This window comes from Hippocampus zosterae, chromosome 2 (genome assembly GCF_025434085.1).
Source record: "Hippocampus zosterae strain Florida chromosome 2, ASM2543408v3, whole genome shotgun sequence".
NCBI lineage: Eukaryota > Metazoa > Chordata > Actinopteri > Syngnathiformes > Syngnathidae > Hippocampus > Hippocampus zosterae.
Window position 1 is genome coordinate 8,579,167 of NC_067452.1, and position 15,098 is coordinate 8,594,264.

Here is a 15,098-nt window from a genome sequence, read left to right on the forward strand (position 1 = left end):
TAAAAATATAATTAAAATTACCCACACACGAGAGACTTCAAATTGAAAACGGTTGTATTTTGTTATTATTTTTTTATGGTTTACTCTTCATGATGCAGATGAGGCTCTGCCTGAGCATGTTGTCTTTTGCTTCGAGACCACAAATACTCTTGCGCATAGTGCGCCATTCAAAAACTTAGAATGTCGTTTGTTGGTCGCATCATAACCGAGAACGCCATATAAGTTATGACTAACTTTCCACCAATACCTCTTGGAGTCTGACCCATCGTTTTAGAATCAGGCTCTAAATGATGTATCAACAAACTTTTTGACCGACATCAGATAATATCTTAATTTATGCAGAGTACCATCAATTCCAAAGATTTCCCCTCACAGATTTGACTAATTGCATCTTTTGTGTTTCTACAGATATGGAGCAGATTAAAACTCCTGATGATACCTAACAAGAATGAGGCGGTCCTTTTAATCTTGTCAAATGTACTTGTCATTGGGAAATCTAGGAGCCTCCCTTTGCTACAGCATCACAATTCAATAAGCAGCCTGTAGCAGTTGATGTGGTCTTGATTTGGAGCAAAATTGTCATTCATTTAGGAGAAAAAGTGATGCAAAACCCTGTAATCATATAGTTGCCTGTTCATGATCGTCCTCTGACGAGCAGAAGGCCAGCCCAGGGTGCAAACAACATCTCACTGACAAGTCACCTTTACAACATTACCAGTGACCCTGAACTGGAAAATGCATATTTTGGTACTCATAGCGTGAAATACGTTTGCAAGCATTTTGGAGAAAAGAAAATACAATTGAAAAGATTGACTCTGAAATTAAACTCATTGTTTTCAAACAAATCTTTTGGGGTCTACTCCTACATGCAGACAGAAGATCATCAACTACACACCCACAGTTACCATGACAACTGTGAGAAGGCTTGTCTCCAATGCAAGCTGAGAGGGGGGGAAATGAATAACTTGCTTACAGGGAGAAGCAATTACTTAAGATATTGTTCCAGAAGTTTTATGTAATTACGTTGGCCATGACATTCATCAGGAATCATCTTCAAACAGTCACCCTTCACATTAACACACGCACAGAATCATCCATATCTCTCTTTCACACATATACACACACACAAACACACACACACGTGCACAGACTGTACAGCACTATACAGATAATGTGTGTTGAGGTTGATGAGAGGAATGGTCACGCTCCACCAAGTCCACACTGTTTCAGCCACTACCGCAGGCAGCCAACACCACTGCCATATTGGATGTGTCAAAGTGAAGCGATTGTTGAGAATGTCTCATTCAGTAGCTGCTTCTATGACTCTGTGGTCGCTTCAGACATTCATTAAGGCATAATCTTCTGGTCAGGCAGCATCTCAGCCCGGGACCCATGCCTTCTCTGCGAGGCCAAACACGATCAGAAGCAGATGCATTTTTCATCTTCTTTTCCTTTTGGCTTGTCCCACTAGGGGTCACCACAGTTTGTCCTTTTCCATCAAAGTCTATGTTCTGCATCCTCCACTTTAACACCAACTGCCCTTATGTCTTCCTCTCACTTCATGCCTCAACCTTCTCTTAGGTCTTCCTCTTCCTCTTTTTCCCAGCAGCTCCAAATTCATCATTGTTCAACTGATATACTCACTCTCTCTCCTCCGGAATGGTCCATACCATAGGTCTGCTTGCTCTCTGGAACTTTATCCCCAAAGTATAAATGTAACCTTCACTGTCCCTTTGATGAGCTAATTTGTGAGCCTATACAATGCAAAACATCTTTATTTATATATACTATCGATCCTGGCGACTCTGCTTTCTTGAGTGCCACTGGCCATATTTCGATAAGCGTGCTGATCCGTTCTTACGTCCTTGCGATCTCCTGAAACGTCATCAGTCATGGCCCAAATACTGTTCCAATTGAAAGTACAAACAAAACAAGAATGCATGGGATACGAACATTGTTCTTCTCAGCTGACTCAAACCAAGGATGCATTAGTTGGTTCTTGTGAAAGCTTGACAAGTGCAATATCTCGAGATTGCATTTCGTGCTGCAATCACAGAAAAATATATCAAAGTCAGGGGGTTAGTTAACAAGTACACAGCCTTTTCAATTTACAAAGAGACTTGCATTCTTGCGAAGAACGATCTTGTGTATGTTTCAACTCAGAAAATTAGTTTTTGGGGCACTTTCAGAGAAGAACGTTTGAGCTAGTGGATGCAGACAGCCAGGAGCACAGACAGGAAGTCTGCATCTGCATCATGGTGAGTACGAACTATTTGATTGAAAGTTTTTGTGTTTATTTGTCATATTATCAAAGAAATGTTGATTGTGAACTGCTATATTGTTGAGTAGAGTTATGGAGGTGATGTATTTGAAGATGTATTAAAAGCAACTGCGTTCCTGTTTTTAGTAATAATTGTATTCATCCTCAAATACATTAAATGCCTGTGTCTATTATTTACCCCCACACCGTGATCTAGTGTTATTGTATATTTATATTATGCGAAATAATCGTGTTACTCAGAGGTGGATTAGGTCATTTAACTCCCCACTGAAGGCCCAAGTCCGAAACTCACTTCTCGCCATGACTGCAGGTGCGTGTGAATACTTCGTAGACTATCGCTTTATGAAGAAGAGAGGACATTGCAAATGTTTACGCGCAGATCTGCCACATTCAATATGGCGGACGCTGTGTTGGGACAACGAACTGTCTCCGTAACACTATGTGCGCGGTTCTCCGGTAGAGGGCGGAGTGAGAGATGGATCGTGGCAGCGGTGCTGGGCAGCACTGGAAGGGGTCCGACAGCCGGGTCAGCTCAGCTGGGACATGGGCAGGCGCTGCCCATGTTCTAGTTAGGAAAGCCATGGGAGAGTAGACGAGTGACGGAGACGGAGAAACCAGAAAGCGCGCGCGCCCATTCATGCTCAGGCGTATTTACTATTATGACTTTTTTATATTAAAACAATTGCGTTGCATGACGTCATAGGCTTCTATCGCCCAACATGACCAGATGATGCAGCGCTCGTGGACAAGGTCTCCGGTTCTAGTGACGGGGTCTTCAATGGACCGGGTGAGAGAACTCTGATGGCTCTCCTTGCCCGGGGCCGGAAGGAGACACCGAGGGAAGCGTACAGCAGCAGGTTTCAGGAAAGCGTCGCGGTGTCCGCACCCCGCGACGAAAAAGAAGCACCACGGTGCGGTTGTCGTGCTTTTCACCGGAGGGGACGAGCGGCAAGGGGAACATGGCCGCGCAGTCGGACGGTAAAGCCGGGGTGGGTTTCGCCCAGCTTTACGACGTCGATGCCGACGAGCAGCTGGACTCGGCCGCGATCCACATCTGCCAGTGCTGCCGCTCTTCGGCGTGCTACTGGGGCTGCCGCTCCGCCTGCCTCGGCTCGTTGCTCGGCGGGAGCCAACCCGCTGCCGTCGCGGGAGTCGGCGTCCGGGAGACTCACTGCCCACCCCGGGAACAGCTGTGGCTGGACTGCCTCTGGATCATACTGGCCCTCCTCGTCTTCTTCTGGGACGTTGGCACAGACCTGTGCCTCGCAGTCGACTACTACCAGAGGCGGGACTACTTGTGGTTCGGCCTCACGCTCTTCTTCGTGCTGGTACCTTCGGTGCTGGTCCAGATTTTGAGTTTCCGCTGGTTTGTGCAGGACTACACTGGTGGGGGGCTCGGGGAGGTGGAGGGTTTAACGAAGCGGGGTGCAGTGGCTCTGGGGTGCCACTATCCCGGCAAGGACCGCTTGCAGCTGGCCACCGTTTGGCTGTGGCAGGCCACCATACACATCCTCCAGCTGGGGCAAGTGTGGAGGTAAGTGGGCGTGGGTGTGCGTGGTGGTGGTTTCACAGCACTTGATGCACGCTATTCTCCAAACGCCTTTCACTCACACCCCTTTACACACAGTTCCTCCACATGACGTAGTTTAAATCGTTGACGATTGTGACTTAAATTGCACGTTTTTTTTACCCATTGAAATGAAGTGAAAATGCCAAACCTAAAAATAACCACCATTTAAAAAATATGTATTCATCAAGAAAGATAGCACTATTTAATATGTTGTTTACCAACCAACAGTTTGTGGATCAGTGGACAATTTGGTCCTGGGCCACAAATTACACTGCTCACCAAATGTTTCCTAAATTGTGTAATCAATAATGTAATTAAACGTCCCTATTTTATTTTCAGTGATTCCAAATAAGCAGTTTTTTTCCTCTCGCCCATCTGGTAAAATCTGTATTTGACAAGCTTAACCCCTTAAAAAACAAAACGTAAAGCAGATGTGTTCAAATAAAGTACGAAAAGACTTTAAAAAAAAATCAACATCAAAAATACATTTAGGGAAACATAAAGCCATATCTGATTAATATTTGCAGCTACGTTTTTTGTTGATTTTTTTGTTTTTTGTAGTCTTGCACATATGCCAATAATGTATTTAATCACTTCCACCCTCGTGGGCATAATTTCCGCCCGTGAATACATGTCAAAAGTTAGTTTGTTGATATTTGGACAAGTTGAAAGTCAACAACATGCTGGGCATGTTACGCTATTCATGCTTATTGAAGCATTCTACTCTTTTACTATTTTACTGGAAATTTACCAGTTACTTTGCAGTTGAGTACTGTTGAAGTATCAGTCAAGAATTCATTCCTTGTGTTGTTACTTGGGAGTCCCCAACTCCCAAAAACAACAACGGCGTGTCGACCAACACCAAACCACTGCACTCTCGGTAGATCCTTGATGTAGACCTTTGTTCAATGACTTCAATCTTCCCAGCACTGCTTTGATCTTAAGTGTATACTCGCCCCGGATGGTAACTACATCACAACCTCAAATGCCGTTAACTTCGTCACTAAACTACACTGTGGGCCCAAAGAGTAGATAATAGAGAACACAGAGTATTCCAAACAGGATTCAGGCACTGAACTGCAAAACATTTCCTTTTCCACTTCTCTCAAATAGCGTTTCAGGGAAACCTGAAGCTTGCTCCTACCTAAAATTATAGTCAGAAGAAAAAAAATCGATCAGGCGACTAATTCTCCTAATTTGGGGCAATCTTCGGTCCACCACTCTGAAGGAGAAGTGTGCTGTCGAGTAGATAAAGCTGAGTGGGAGAAGAGCTTGCTTCACTACGACAGCTCGATGAGCAAGCCAGGCTTCCTCACGCTTCAATTATTCGACACTACTTCCATGTCTGTGTGAAAACTCCAAATGAACTGTGCCTACAAATCATCCCCCAAAACTGGACAAGCGTTTTACAAATTATTAGAGCCCCTTTGGAGCTGCGCAAAAAAGGGTAGCACCATGGACAGCATCAAATGTGTATGTGCATATCAGTGTGCTTGGTGAGCGGGTGGCTAAAAGTGTCAGTGTGCATGCTTTAGGTTATAGTTTTTTGTGGGGTACATACAAACACATGCGTGTGCATGTTATTACACGCACACATTGATAGATAGGTTATGGACTCAGAGGGTTCTTGGTTTATACTGGAGTTGGGTTCCTGTGGCGGCGATGTAAATTTGGGCCTGGGTTGTGGTCTATCACTAACCTACATTAATGCATTAGAGAAGTCATATTTATTTTTAATAAATTTAATGATGAATAATTAAAGGAATTATTTGTCTGAGAAATACTTTCGGAGCGGCCCGGTAGTCCAGTGGTTAGCACATCGGCTTCACAGTGCAGAAGTACCGGGTTCGATTCCAGCTCTGGCCTGCCTGTGTGGAGTTTGCATGTTCTCCCCGGGCTTGCATGGGTTTTCTCTGGGTGCTCCGGTTTCCTCCCACACTCCAAAAACATGCATGGCAGCATGGCAACATGGCAGGCTGATTGGACGCTCTAAATTGTCCCTAGGTGTGAGTGTGAGCGCGGATGGTTGTTCGTCTCTGTGTGCCCTGCGATTGGCTGGCAACCAGTTCAGGGTGTCCCCGCCTACTGCCCGGAGACGGCTGGGATAGGCTCCAGCACCCCCCGCAACCCTGGTGAGGATCAAGCGGTTCGGAAAATGGATACGTTCAGGCTGTAAATACAAAGAAGTTGCGGCAACTGAACATGACGACTTGTTTTTCCACTGCTGCACAAACTAATTCAGTGCTCGCCATTTATAACCTCGAATGTCATAATTACAATAAAAATGCAGATGAAAAACACTTCTAGGTCAGAATATAAAATAATTCAATGACGAAAAGGAAGCATGGCAGTAACTGAGCCTAAGTTCTTGTGCTGCATGACATTCATAACCTTGAAATATTGTGTTTCTGGCTAATTGTAGTTAATAGGTAAAAGTATTGAAGTAGAAAAGAGCTGCTCTTATACACATCTTTCTCTTTAGTCAGTGTGTCTGTCATGTCATGGGTGTACTTGATCTCAGGCCCAACGCACACTGAGCAATGCGACTGAACTGATGACAAACCAATCACAGTCAGCGACTCCCTGCCGAGCGCTTACCGATGCACTGCAAGGGTTTTTAGCGAGAAAGGACATTTTGAGGATTCACCATTTACTTTCAATGTACCACAAACAACATGGTGCAATTGTCAAGGAACAATCAGATTGACTAGGCCACTTGTGTCAACCTCAAGGCCCGGGGGCAAGTCCTGGTCTGCCATGTCATTTTATGTGGCCCGCAAAAGCAAATCATGTGTGTCAACTTCAATGATCCTTGCTAAAATCTGTTCCGAAATGTCAAATTGTCATGTGCAATAACGTTGAGATTTTGCAAGAAATTTGCTACCCTGTTTACACTCACTTGAACAATGACTGAACAAACTAGTAATCCACCAATTTGTTGCGTACAAATAATTATATGAGTTGATGATTAAACATTTATTCGGTTTCACTGTCGTAACGGCCCTCCGAGGTAAGACATATTCCAAAGAGGCCCGCGACAAAAATGAGTTTGAAACCCCTGGTCTAGGCCGTTATAATTCTACAGTGATGCTTTGAAACGCAAGTTTTTTTTTTTTAAATACAAGCTGTTATCCGGCTGATTAGTATTTATTTTATTTTAATTTTTCTTTAACTTGCAAACAACATTTTGAGATAAGAACGCAGTACGATGTTCGTGAACTCCACTCACTTCACTCAGGATGGGCAGGGAAAGATAACAAATATTGGGGACTCGAAGTGGCGGCCGATAGCAAGGTGCCCTCATGCGGGCACCTTGTGTCATTTTCTGTAAGTGTATGTAAGGTCTATATAAATGCTTAATCAAAATTGACCAATCAGCAAATTGACTTTTACAGGAATCTTTGGGGTTCCCTTTTTTGATTGTGCTTTGATTTTTTTTATTCTTGTTTTATTGATTCTGTTTTAACATTTCATTTTATTTGCTGGTATGGATCCCTTCCTTGAAAGAACAAAAATTGCGAACATCACAGTGTGTGCAGTAAGAGGGGAGGCCTAAATTTACAGGATCTTTCCTCACTTTATCGACTGAGAGTAGCAGAAAAGGCCCGTTCCATCACAACAGATTGCATCCTCTGTCTGCTGAATACAAACGGCAGCCTCAAGGGCACAGATACATCATGCCCAGGTGCGGGATAAAGAGATGTAAGAAATCATTCAGACCAGTTTTTATTACCCTTACAAATAGCATGATACCACACTCTGCATACTGCGCTATTGTATTTTATGTTGTGTTAACGTGTGTGTGGATTATTGGCATGTCCTTATGTTGACTGGTGGCCATGAAAGGAATTGCCCCTTGTGGATAATAGAGTTCACCTTGACCTTGATCATCATCTGAGATATAAACAATAGATATGACACTCCTGTGCCTATGGTGGCGTCAAAACTAGTATGGGCAATGCTGCATTCCATGTTCGTGGATGTCACAAAAACAATACAAAACAAAACAACAACAACAACAAAATAAATCAAGAATGCACATTGTGTATTGATAGCATCCGTTTTAGCATTAAAAAAGTAAACTGTGTGAAAACTGGTTGAGAAATGAGCAAGTTCTGACTTACTCTCAATGCACTTGCATTGCCTTTGATGGGAACTCGCTGAACTGGGCTGCTTCTGTGTGTCATATCACCTTAGTTGAAATGTGTGTGCTTTTGTAGCACGTGAATAGCTTGCCAATCATTCATGTGATATAATGAGGGTCCATTAGTATTAGCATTTAGCTTCCGTACGCTCCAGACTTACTTTATTTACAGGTCACCACATAATGCATGACATCAATTTATTGTTGAATTGAACAGTCTTCAGAACAAGATGACAAACGTGTGTTGCTCAAACTCTGGTTAAATGGAAGGCGCTACCTAAATGTATTTGTCAAAAATAAGTTGTACTTCCACATATTTTGATTAAGAGCTTTTCTCAAGTGTGAATATTTCTTTTTTTTTATTCAGTCTATTCTACTTATCCAAATTTGAATCAACGGGGCAGCAGCTGAAGCAGGGAAACCCACAGCTTGTGATGGTGGGCGAGGGTAGGAACACACAGGTCGATCGAAATGATAAATCGAGAGCTCGCTCTTCACCACGATGGACCAATACAGAGTCTGCATCAATGCAGACGCTGCACTGATCCACCTGTCGAGCTCTCGCACCATCCTCCACTCACTCGTAAACAAGACCCCAAGATACCTGAACTCCTCCACTTGGGGCAGGATCTCCTCCCCGCCCTGGAGAGGGACTCTCCGCCCGACTGAGGACCATGGTCTCAGATTTGGAGGTGCTGATTCTCATCCCAACTGCTCCACAGTCGGCTGTGAGTCACTCCGGTGAGAGTTGAAGAAGCAAAAAGTACCACATCATCTGCAAAAAGCAGAGATGTAATCATGAGACGACCAACCCGGATGTCCTCAACACCTTGGCTCCACCTAGAAATTCTTTCCATAAAGGTTATAAACATAATTGGTGACAAACGGCAGCCTTGGCAGTGTCCAACCCTCAGTGGAAACGAAGCCGACTTACTGCCGGTAATGCGGGCCAAACTCTGACACTGTTCATACGGGGATCGAACAGCCCGTACTAGGGCAGCTGATACCCTACGCTCCTGAAGTACCTTCCACAGGATCTCCTGGGGTAATTGGTCAAATGCCTTCTCCAAGTCCACAAAACACATGTAGACTGATTTAGAGAACTCCAATGCACACTCGCGTATCCTGTTAAACGTTTAGAGCTGGTCCACTCTTCCATAGCCAGGACAAAAACCACAATGTTCATCCTGAAACTGAGATTCAGTTCCCTGACGGAGTCTCCTCTACAGCACTCCTGTAGATACCTTACCAGGGAAGCTGAGAAGTGGGATCCCCCTGTATTTGGAACACAGCCTCTGGTCAGCCCCTTCTCAAAAAGGGGAGCAAACCACCCTGGTCTACCAATCCAGAGATGCTGCCCCTGTTGTCAATGCGATATTGCAGAGGAGCGTCAACCAAAACAGCCCCACAATATCCAGAACCTCTCGGAACTCGGGGTGAATCCAACATCCAACCAGATTGGACCTGCATCTTCGATCAGTTGACAGCTCTGCCCATCTCTTCACCCGAGTGTTCAAAACATGCATCCGCAAATCCGTTGACGCCACCATAAAGTCGCTCATCAAACTGCAGTCGATGGTGTCCTGATGCCAAGTGCACATACTGTACTGTATACCCTTCCTGGCTGAACTCTTGGATAAGATTTGTCCACTTGCCTCTCGGCAGACAGCAGCTTGAGTAGCAGCTACGCTGTTGTGTTTATGTGTGCATGTATGTTTGTTTACCTCCTGCTGAGAGGAGAAACACCAGTGCAGCTTTTCAGCTTGGCCAGTTTTAAGGGTTAAATCGACCACCCTTCTACTTGTCCACGCACACATGCACACCAAGTCCAGCCACTCCAACTTGCGAGCACCCCTCTCACACTGCTGACTGGACTATGTTACCTAGAAAGGAGGAGGAACATGGAGAGAGGGGGCAGGGGAAAGCCTTCAGACTGAATGAGATGGATCGATAAGAGATGGAGAGAGGCTGTGGAGAGGATGGAGGAGGGGAGAGAGATGAGTGAGGAAGCAAGTGAGAAGAAGGGAAAGTCAAAAAGAGTGGATGGAGGAGAATGGGAGGAGGGAGGAAGAAGAGAATAGAAGGGATGAGATGGGAAGAGGATGAGGCGGGAAAAGGTTACTTGCGCACAATACTAGTAAAAGGGGGATGGGAGAAGAAAAGGGAAAGTGCTTGGGGGAGGGTTGATGCAGAAGATCCATGCTTACTGTTTGTAATTATCGAATGCAAGCAGCTGTCAGGGTAACCCACTACTCCAACTTTAAACCAAAAGGCTGTTGTGTTGTGTTTACGCCCCAGCCAAACATCATACTCTTTATAATATATATATATATATATATATTTCTTTTTAAATCGCAATAATTCTCGAGTCAAGGTCACAAGCACATTTTGATGAAAAAGGTCAAAGCAGGATCCATGCTACTCTCAGGGTGTGTGTGTATATGAGCTCCACTTTGGATGCTGTATTATTCATGCTATGTGGATGTAACTGGTACTTTTTGCAAAGCAGAGGACACCGCACCAGACATGCTATGAAAGCATGCACTGACGCCCATGCACACGGAAAATATCATTGTACACAAACACATGCACTCGTGACTAAGAGCCCAGGGGCACTTTAATTGAAATCCTTCATTCACCCACACGAGCCGTAACTGTATCTTAACAATAAAGTATCCAGCATCTTTTGCTTGTCTGCATGGTTGTTCACAGGATGAAAAAAAAAGCATCAAAATATCTGTCGCCCATCTTCACGCTTCTCCCATTTAAATGATCTCCGTCTTTGATCTTGTTCAAATAGGGTAAAGGTAGTGCAAAATGATGCGCCACCTGAAGAAAGATAGAATGGAAAAATGCGGAAGCACATTTCTGCTTGATGTTATACGTTATTTGCGTGGTTGTTGGCAAATTTCATTGATGTCGTGTCCATGGTATATGTATGTGAATGCATGCGAAATGTACAATTTTACCGCTCTGCCTAGTATGACCTGGTCTCTTTTTTTTAGGTCAACTGAATTTCATTCATTTCCAAAGTTTCTTTGAATATGCCTCTTTTAATTTTAGTTGTATCATATTACAAACCAATTCCTGTTCATAATATTTGCAAAATCGGACAACCTAATGTTATGCAAGATGCTTCTCCTACACACTGCACTTTATAATGAGGTGCAATGAAAGATAAGATATCCTTTATTCGTCCCACACTGGGTAAATTCCAGCAGCAAGAATGTATGTAGAAAGAAGAAAGAAGAAAGAGAAAAAAAATAACAAACATCTTTCAATTAAATGCAATATGAACACAAAATGGATAAATCGCAGTACTATTTACAATTTTCCTTCACATCATTTAATTATTATTATTATTATGATCTGTGATTGGCTGGCAACCGATTCAGGGTGTCCCCCGCCTACTGCCCGGAGACAGCTGGGATAGGCTCCAGCACCCCCCGCGACCCTAGTGAGGATCAAGCGGTTAGGGAGATGAATGAATGAATGAATGAATATTATTATGATTGTTATTTTTTATTCATCAGCCTGACAGCAGTTGGTAGGAACGAGCGTCGGTATCTCTCCTTCTTGCAGCGCGGGTGTAACAGTCTCTGGCTGAAGGAGCTACCAAGTGCTGTCAGGGCGGGCTGGAGGGGGTGGGAGGGACTGACCATCATAGCTTTTAGCTTAGTTAGCATCCTTCTGTTGCCCACCTCCTCCAGAGTGTCAATGGAGCAACCCAGGACAGAACTGGCCTTCCTGACCAGTCGCTCCAGATTCGCAAAGATTCAAACTACAGTAGTACGTTATCATCATTTCTGGCTTCAGAGAGACGACAACACACAAAGTGATGTTGTGAGAGAAGAATGTAGTTGTGATCTCCGCTCAAAATTATTTGTCAAAACTGGCTATTATCATCTCTATTTGCGGCCGCATGTTCTGGACACTCGTGTGAAGAGAGGGGCGGAGCTGTGAACTGATCACCACCTGGTGGTGAGTAGGCTCCGATGGTGGGGGAAGATGCCGGTCCGTCCTGGCAGACCCAAACGTATAGTGAGGGTTTGTTGGGAGTGTCTGGCGGAATCCCCTGTCAGAAGGAGTTTCAACTCCCACCTCCGACAGAGCTTTTCCCATGTTCCGGGGGAGGCGGGGGACATTGAGCCCGAGTGGACTATGTTCCGTGCCTCTATTGTTGAGGCAGCCAATCTGAGTTGTGGCCGTAAGGTGGTTGGTGCCTGTCGTGGCGGCAATCCCCGTACTCGCTGGTGGACACCAGCAGTAAGGGATGCCGTCAAGCTGAAGAAGGAGTCCTATCGAGCCTTTATGGCCTGTGGGACCCCAGAGGCAGCTGACGGGTATCGACTGGCCAAGCGGACCGCGGCTTCGGTGGTCGCCGAGGCAAAAACCCGAGCGTGGGAAGAGTTCGGTGAGGCCATGGAAGCCGACTTCCAGACGGCTTCGAGGAAATTCTGGTCCACCATCCGACGTCTCAGGAGGGGGAAGCAGTGCACCACTAACACTGTGTACAGTGGGCATGGGGCGCTGCTGACTTCGACTCGGGACGTTGTGAACCGGTGGGCAGGGTACTTCGAAGACCTCCTCAACTCCACCAACACGCCTTCCTTGTAGGAAGCAGAGCCTGGGGACTCTGAGGTGGGCTCTCCTATCTCTGTGGTTGAAGTCACCGATGTTGTTAAAAAGCTCCTCGGTGGCAAGGCCCCAGGGGTGGATGAGATCCGCCCGGAGTTCCTCAAGGCTCTGGATGTTGTGGGGCTGTCCTGGTTGACACGCCTCTGCAACATCGTGTGGTCAACAGGGAGAGTGCCTCTGGATTGGCAGACCGGGGTGGTAGTCCCTCTTTTTAAAAAGGGGGACCGGAGGGTGTGTTCCAACTACAGAGGGATCACACTCCTCAGCCTCCCTGGTAAGGTCTATTCAGGGGTGCTGGAGAGGAGGGTCCGTCAGGAAGTCGAGCCTCAGATTGAGGAGGAGCAGTGTGGTTTTCGTCCCGGCCGTGGAACAGTGGACCAGCTCTACACCCTTAGCAGGGTCCTTGAGGGTATGTGGGAATTCGCCCAACCAGTCTACATGTGTTTTGTGGACTTGGAGAAGGCGTTTGATCGTGTCCCTCGGGGAGTTCTGTGGGGGGTGCTTCGTGGGTATGGGGTACCGAACCCCCTGATACGGGCTGTTCGGTCACTATACCACCGATGTCAGAGTTTGGTTCGCATTGCCGGCAGTAAGTCGGAATCGTTTCCAGTGGGGGTAGGACTCCGCCAAGGCTGCCCTTTGTCGCCGATTCTGTTCATAACCTTTATGGACAGAATTTCTAGGCGCAGCCGAAGCGTTGAGGGGGTCCGTTTTGGGGGCCTCAGTATTACATCCCTGCTTTTTGCAGATGATGTGGTGCTGTTGGCTCCTTCAAACGGGGCTCTCCAACTCTCACTGGAGCGTTTCGCAGCCGAGTGTGAAGCGGTTGGGATGAAAATCAGCACCTCCAAATCTGAAACCATGGTCCTCAGTCGGAAAAGGGTGGAGTCCCCCCTCCGGGTCGGGGAGGAGATCTTACCCCAAGTGGAGGAGTTCAAGTATCTTGGGGTCTTGTTCACGAGTGGGGGTAGGAGGGAGCGGGAGATCGACAGGCGGATCGGTGCATCGTCTGCTGTGATGCGGACGTTGTATCGGTCTGTCGTGGTGAAGAAGGAGCTGAGCCAAAGGGCGAAGCTCTCAATTTACCGGTCGATCTACGTCCCAACCCTCACCTATGGTCACGAGCTATGGGTCGTGACCGAAAGAACGAGATCCCGGATACAAGCGGCTGAAATGAGTTTTCTCCGCAGGTTGTCCGGGCTCTCCCTTAGAGATAAGGTGAGAAGCTCAGTCATCCGGGAGGGGCTCAGAGTCGAGCCGCTTCTCCTCCACATCGAGAGGAGCCAGATGAGGTGGCTTGGGCATCTGAATCGGATGCCTCCTGAGTGCCTCCCCGGTGAGGTGTTCCGGTCATATCCCACCGGGAGGAGACCCAGAGGAAGACCCAGGACACGCTGGAGAGACTATGTCACCCAGCTTGCCTGGGAACGACTCGGGATCCCCCGGGGAGAGCTGGAAGAAGTAGCTAGGGAGAGGGAAGTCTGGGCTTCCCTGCTAAAGCTGTTGCCCCCGCGACCCGGCCCCGGATAAGCGGTAGATGATGGATGGATGGATGGATGGATCATCTCTATATAAACCAGCTGGTTAAGGTATACGGTACGATCCGAATGAATTGATCAGTTAAGTCTATTTATTACCTCTGACTGCTGCAGGTACATCAGGACACTCTACCTTGGCCTGATGTCGCGGCGGCAGAAGGAGCACCAGCGCCGCTGGTACTGGGCCATGATGTTCGAGTATGCAGACGTCAACATGCTTCGGCTGCTGGAGACTTTCCTGGAGTCGGCGCCTCAGCTGGTCCTGCAACTGTGCATCATGATCCAGGAGAACCGCGCCGAGACACTGCAGTGTAGGTGGACGAGCAGACATGGCACGCAAAAAGAGCACACAAAACAGGAGCTGTGCGAATGCGATTCATACCCGTTGTGATTGGGAATTTGGGTGACGATGCAGCCGCTTTTTAGATTCTGTGTGTTTTGTTCTGGAAAGCACAATCATTTCAAGTGTTCGTGTTGCGTTGCTGGCCAGCGAGCTTACTTTGTCATCCAGGAAATTGGTCATTTGTGGGCTCCCCCGCTCACGCCAAGTGAAAATATGTCAAATGTTTCGAAGGCAAGGGCGCACAGTCGCTGAGATGTGAACATGATACAGCAACAAACCATACTCACGTCAAATTCCATACCATAATACTACCGGGTAGGTGATTTCACCGAGCCAAACGTAACTACAATGGGTGTGTGTGTGTGTGTGGGGGGGGGCTTTACAAAAGAAAAAAACCCCTCTCGTTATACCCGTCCATAAGATCATTTTAAATTTCAAGGTTTTGTAATTTAGTGCAGACCTCAGTAGGGGCTGTATGATTTCTCGCAGCCAATCGGCTCAGAAAAATACTGACAAATGTAACAAATGACTTGAAGCATAACGTGTCACGTCCCGTGTTTGCCAGCAGGGGGCGGGCTTTCTCT

At 46.4% G+C, this 15,098-nt stretch overlaps 2 protein-coding genes across 4 annotated transcripts in view; both read left to right on the top strand.

The window, feature by feature from the left end:
- LOC127592389 (chloride intracellular channel protein 5-like) overlaps positions 1–15,098 on the top strand; it is a 98,060-nt gene that overhangs the window by 57,005 nt on the left and 25,957 nt on the right. The gene's annotated exons all lie outside the window — the stretch shown is intronic.
- The window catches only part of xkr6a (XK, Kell blood group complex subunit-related family, member 6a), a 109,350-nt gene continuing 96,984 nt past the window's right edge, over positions 2,733–15,098 (top strand). For all 3 annotated transcript variants that reach the window (XR_007960077.1, XR_007960083.1, XM_052052777.1), the window contains exons 1-2: positions 2,733–3,815; positions 14,286–14,482. Coding sequence is in view for 1 of the 3 variants with exons in the window: in XM_052052777.1 (XP_051908737.1) it covers positions 3,241–3,815; positions 14,286–14,482 (772 nt within the window). In the remaining 2 variants the exon portion in view is untranslated. The remainder of the gene's footprint in view (positions 3,816–14,285; positions 14,483–15,098) is intronic.